The 5865-nt window shown below is 60.2% G+C and overlaps 1 protein-coding gene across 1 annotated transcript in view; it reads right to left on the bottom strand.

The window, feature by feature from the left end:
- Window positions 1–5859, bottom strand: part of TPP1 (tripeptidyl peptidase I) — a gene marked incomplete at its 5' end in the record, with an annotated part of 8324 nt that extends 2465 nt beyond the window's left edge. The window contains 10 exons of the mRNA XM_009883238.1: window positions 35–172; window positions 246–404; window positions 1222–1342; window positions 1669–1741; window positions 1975–2163; window positions 3428–3626; window positions 3880–4079; window positions 4862–4983; window positions 5573–5723; window positions 5805–5859. Of these exons, the coding sequence (XP_009881540.1) occupies window positions 35–172; window positions 246–404; window positions 1222–1342; window positions 1669–1741; window positions 1975–2163; window positions 3428–3626; window positions 3880–4079; window positions 4862–4983; window positions 5573–5723; window positions 5805–5859 (1407 nt within the window). The remainder of the gene's footprint in view (window positions 1–34; window positions 173–245; window positions 405–1221; window positions 1343–1668; window positions 1742–1974; window positions 2164–3427; window positions 3627–3879; window positions 4080–4861; window positions 4984–5572; window positions 5724–5804) is intronic.
- Window positions 5860–5865: the final 6 nt, after the last annotated feature.

Raw genomic sequence — 5865 nt, 5'->3', positions numbered from 1 at the left:
GCAGCCCCAGCCCCCCACCCGCAGCCCAGCTCACATCATAGAGCGCTGCGCTGTGGCCCTGCTCCTGCAGCTGGTAGAGCGTGGGGTTGAGGAAGCCCAGGGGTGCCAGCCCCCGCTGCAGGCGCCGGTCATTGATGAGTGCCACCATGCCTGCCACCACGGGGGTGGATGCCTGCGGGAGACACGAGCACCTCAGCATCCGGCTGCTTGGCCACTGTGGGCCAGCACAGGGCTGTCCTCCTCACCGATGTCCCCGACACCCAGGGCAGTGGGATGCGGTTTGTCACCACCCAGTAGTTGTCGGAGAGGGCGGACAGGTCAGGGTAGGCACGACCGCTGCTGTTGTAGTAGGAGCTGGGAGGCAGCTTGGAGGCCAAGTGGAAGAAACGCTGTACTGCAGCAGCCTGGGGAGAGACAAGATCATCAAATCACAGCATGGTTTGGGTTGGAAGGGACCTTAAAGGCCATCTAGTCCAACCCCCTGCCCTGGGCAGGGACACCTTCAACTAGACCAGGTTGCTCAGAGCCCCGTCCTGCCTGACCTGGAATGTTTCCAGGGATGGGGCAGCCACCACCTCTCTAGGCAACCTGCGCCAGGGGCTCACCACCCTCAGTGTAAAACATTTCCTCTTTATATGTGGTCTGAATCTGCTGTCTTTCAGTTTAAAACCATTACCCCTTGTCCTATTGCAACAGGCCCTGATAAAACGTTTGTCCCCATCTTTCTTATGAGCTTCCTTTAGGCACTGAAAGGCCACAGTAAGGTCTTCCCAAAGCCTTCTCTTCTCCAGGCTGAACAACCCCAACTCTCTCAGCCTGTCCTCACTGCAGAGGTGCTCCAGCCCTCAGATCATCTTCGTGGCCCTCCTCTGGACCCGCTCCAACAGGACCATGTCTTTCCTGTGCTGAGGGTTCCGAGGCAGCACTGCAGGGGGGTCTCCCCAGAGCAGAGCACAGCAGAGGGGCACAGTCCCCCCTCACCCTGCTGGCCACGCTGCTGGGGATGCAGCCCGGGATGCGGGGGGCTCACTGGGCTGCCGGCGCACGTTGCCTGCTCATGGCTAGCTTTTCCCCTCCCAGTACCCCCACGTCCTCCTCAGGGCTGCTCTCCATCTCTCCATCCCCAGACTGTGCTGGTACCGGGGGCTGCCCTGACCCAGCGCCACACAGCCCCCGACCCAGCTGCAGCCCCGGGGTCTGGCAGCGCAGGCAACTCCTCACCTGGTAACTGGGCATGGGGAAGACGTTGCTGAAGCCTCCCCCGCTAATGTAGTCCGTCACCTCTGCGGTCACCAGGAAGGGGTTCTTGAAGGACGTTCCGCCCACGGTGGTGACGTAGGGACTGGGGGGACAGGAGGGCATTGCGGGTGGGCACACGACTGCCTGGGGCCACAGCAGCACCCCAGGCACTAGTCCCCTCCCAAGGAGCTGCACAGGTCCCCCCAGCTCTGAGGTCTGCAAACATCCCCAGGCACGCTGGAGGGGCTGATCCTCAGGAGTCACTCAGAGAGGCTCAAAACCCACTCGAGGCAGCAGCGGGCCATGGGCGGGGCCTCCAAGTGCCAGCAGCAGCCCTCAGCTGGCGCGGGCTGTGGGTGCGCCACAGTAGCCAGCTCTGCGCAGAGCCTCACGTCTCCACCGCACCCAGGTTCACCTCCCCACACCTACCTTGAGGCTGGAAAGCTGGGCCGGAAAGTGTGGTTCCCTCCGGGCACCCTTCTGCACCCAGCACCATCGTCGCCTGCCGACAGGGACAGACCGGGTAAGCCGGCAGCATCCGAGTGGCCACTCCACCACCAAATGCTCCCGGGAGCGACCTGGGGGAGGGCGCTCTCCACCTCCCAGTCTGGGATTCCCTGGAGGGGATCCGGGCTGCCCAGAGGCGGAGCGGCCCTGTTTGGTGTTCAGCACGGAGGTTCCCCGCTGCGCTGGCACCCTTGGACACACCTGCACCGTGACAGCTACAGCACCCACCTGAGGCAAACAGGATGGTCAAGCCCCGGGCAGCTGCCTTCATGAACTCCACGTTCACACGCTCCATGTAGGCTAGTGACAGGCTATCCTCGTCATCCCCGTAGCTCACAGAGTGCACCCACGGCAGCGCCGACATATTGCTGAGCAGCAGCAGCCAGGCCAGGAAGGGCTCCTGGCTCTCGTGCCTCCCTGCAGAGACAGAGCGGTGGCAGGTTCAGCTCCTCCTAGGACACCAGGCCTGAGGGGAAGCAGAAGATAGCACAGGGGGAAACCCTGCCTCAACAGGACCACTGAAGGTCCTCCAGCTCCTGCCCTGCCTACAGAGAGCAGACCCACAGCACAGCTGGTTGGGAGCTCTCTCAGGAGCTCTTGCCAGCAGCACAGCTGATCCGGGGGATCCCCACGGTGGATGGCACAAGGCTCCAGTGCTGCCAGCAGGTCTGGTGACAGGGTCGCCCCGAACCCCAGGGCAGGGGGTCTACGCTCATCCACGCCTTCTCTGAGCACATTGCAGGGCTGTAGCCACCCTTGGCATCCATGCTGCCCTTCCAACAGCCAGCCAAGCCCTGGCCTCTCTACCCGTAACAGCGGGTCCCAGAGCAGTTTGATGGACATTCCACCTCCATCTGCCAAGGTCCCTTCCTGCCCCTCATCCTGCTCCATGAGGTGGGGAGAGCAGAGCCACAGCCACCCTTTCTCCCTCTCAGTTGTTCACATTACTGCCTGTCTCTGCACCCTCTCCACATCACTAATTGCACGGAGGAGGTGGAAGTTAATGCAGAGCTGTGCCTGCCTTCACCATCAGGAAGACGGAGCTGCTCCGTCTCCTGTTTAGCCAGTCTCTGACCTGGCACAGATGACACTGTCCTACAGCACCGTAGCCATGTTTGTGCAGGCTGTTTTGCAACCTTGTTTTCTCAAATTGCGTGACTCTCCTTTATTCACTCTACTGGTAGATTCATGGGTGAGAAATCAGCTTCAACCTCAAAGAAGCAGGAAAAAAACCAGAAAGACACAGTTGCTGCGCTCTCCCTCCATGGAAAGGCAGCAGAGTGGGGTGACTGCTTGACATTGTGCAGTCGAGGTGTGGAAGTCCCTGTTCCAGGATACTCTGGATGCTGAAAGTTCACACGGGTTCAAAAGCAGCTACACAATTCAGTGGAAGATGATTTCCCTACGAGCATTTAGAAACAAGCTCCAGCTCCAATTCTGGATTCCCACAAGGTATGCGCCCACAGTAGCTGGCACAGCATTCTGGGGATGTACCACAGCCGCCGTGCAGTCCCTGTATGCCCCTCTAGGCATTCCCCTTTGACAGACGGCAGATAGACTCAGTACAGCCATTCTTTTCAGCAAGCAAGCATTTCCCTAAATAGCAGGCAGGTGTGCAAGTGCTACAGCAAGTGGGATGCACAGAAACAGTCACAGGGCAACTCTGTAGGGGGATCAATACCTGCATTGCTGAAGACCCACGTGGAGATGTTGGCACCCGTGCTCATGATGTATTCCACATCCAGACTGGCCTCCAGCCCAGCCTTGCCCTTGCCCTGGTGCCCGACCACGTGGTCAACCTGAGAGCGGTGGCCAAAGCTGCTGCCAAAGAGCTGCATAAACTCAGCCAGGTCAGCCTGGTGGAAATACTGTTCCAAAAACTGGGGGGACAAGGAACGGACAAGTTTTTTCTCATTTTCTCTTGAAAAAACAAGGCAAGTTTTTTCTTCTGACTTAGAAAGTTGGCCCAGCATGGGTCTGTGAAACGCTAGCTCATAAGGTGCTCCCACTAGCCGCCGAGAAATCCCCACCACTATCCTGGGACCACCAGAGCAGCAAGGTGCTGGAGGAGTGCCAGTGTGTGGAATTCCCACAGCCTAAGGGCCTCTGACCTGGACCGGCTCCACCGGTTACCTGGGCACAGGCCTGGCTGTTGTTTGGCAGTAGCCCGATGTCTCCTCCCGTCATGTTGTATCTCTTACGAATGATGGAAGGTGTCACACCCAGGTGGAAAGCCGCTCTCTCTCCATAGTGCTGCCTTGACTCCGCTTCCTTCCTGGCCCAGGATCTGCTGACCACCTTCCTCTCCGCGGGGAACCGGTGCAGGCCACCCACTGGCACACAAGCAAGCAGAAAAAGCATCTGTTAGGGCCCAGAACCCCGGGAGGACAGCGTTATAGCCCCTTGGCTCCCCCTTCACCATCCTGACTCAGGCTTCATGTCCGAGGGCTGGCCTGCAGCAGGGCTCGGGGGAGCCCATCCCCTGCGGCACATGCCCTGAGTGCTGCACAGGAGGTGGGGAAGCACTCCCTCGGTTTCCTCACCAGCCCTCAGATACTCACAGGCTGCACAGCTCAGTCTCCCCACTGCCAGGCCACTAGTGCAGCCTGGCACCCTTCTGCTCTCCTCGTGGGACCCCACGCAAAAGGGACTCATGGGAGGAAGTTTTTCCACCTCAGAAGCAGCTGCGCATCCACAGAGACAGGCTGCACCTGAACTCCCCGCCCTGAGCATCCAGGACCAAGAGCACCAGTAAGAAACACTTACTTTGGGTGCTGCCTGTCCACATCATAGAATCATGGAATAGTTTGGGTGGGAAGGGACCTTTAAAGGCCACCTAGTCCAACTCTCCCTGCCATGGGGCAGGACATCTTCAACTAGAACAGGTTGCCCAGAGCCCCGTCCAACCTGACCTTGAAATTTCCAGGGATGCAGCACCTACATCCTCAGGGAGGTAGAGGGGCAACCGGGACCATGGCTGGAGGATCTGACACACTGTCCTCTGGGGCACCGAGATGGCCAGTCCTGGCTGCTCAATGGTTAACCTCCCGCCCACGCCCCAGGCACCGAGGGGTCTGTGCAGCCTCAGCTCCCCTGTGTAGGGTGTAGGACGTACCAAAGTCAACATGCTCAGCCAGTTCCTCGGGGACAGTATAGGGCAGCGGGGAGCGCACAACACTGCGCTGGCCTTTCACGTAGCGGTGGAACTCAGCCCCTGGCAAGAGGCGCTCAGCCGTGCTGCAACACACGGAGAGTCACCACGTGAGGATTCCTGCCACCAGGACAGCTGTCAATGGCCTGTCCAGCAGCATGCCTGTTCTCTGCCCTGCCTCCTGCACCCTTTCCTCCCCGCTTGCTGCTGGAATGAGTCAGGGATGAGCTCCACTTCCCACCAGCACAGCTGACCTTGTAAAGCAAAGAGCACCTTCCATACTTGACCAGTTCCCATCACCACACGGAACCAGAGCTCTGACGCTGCAGGATCCCCTGCAACTCTATCCCCAGTCGCCCAGTGAGGACTCTGTGGCCCCACAGAAGGCAAGAGGAGGTGCAGGGCTGGCCCAAGCACCTCATGGACACACGCGCCTTGTTTCCAGTGCTCCAGACCACCGGCTGTGACTCCCCACAGCACTGGGAGCAGGCACACAGGTGGCCAGCTCTGGGCTGCGGAGCCCTCAAAGCCTGGGTAGAGACGTGGCTCAGCCCAGCCTGCTCCACAGAGCCCTGGGCACAGGAAGGCGTAGTGGGCAGGGGCAGGGTCTGGCTTCTCCTGTCTGTGGGACTGGCACGGCCACCACAGCGGGGCCCAGCGCCCCCCAGGGCTCACCTCGCTGGCATGTGGCACTCCAGGAAATCGAGGGTGGTCACGCTCCTGCAGTTCTCAACACCATGGCCTTGCAGCCACTTCAGCACTGCCATGAGTGTGGCTGGGGACGGCTGGACAAGGTCCCGCACCTGCTCCAGGGACAGGTACTTGCCTGCGAGGCACAGAGAGAATCAGAGCACCCTGTCTGCAGGGCCTGATGGGGCCTGGCAGGGCTCAGGTGCACAGTTGTTACCGTATCGTGGCGAGTGGGGGTCTGAGACGGCATCGACGAGCCGGGCAAGGCGCCCCGTGCC

This window comes from Charadrius vociferus, unplaced genomic scaffold (assembly GCF_000708025.1).
Source record: "Charadrius vociferus isolate BGI_N301 unplaced genomic scaffold, ASM70802v2 scaffold124, whole genome shotgun sequence".
NCBI lineage: Eukaryota > Metazoa > Chordata > Aves > Charadriiformes > Charadriidae > Charadrius > Charadrius vociferus.
Note: the sequence above shows the minus strand (reverse complement) of the source record. Positions and strands in the feature narration are given on the sequence as shown.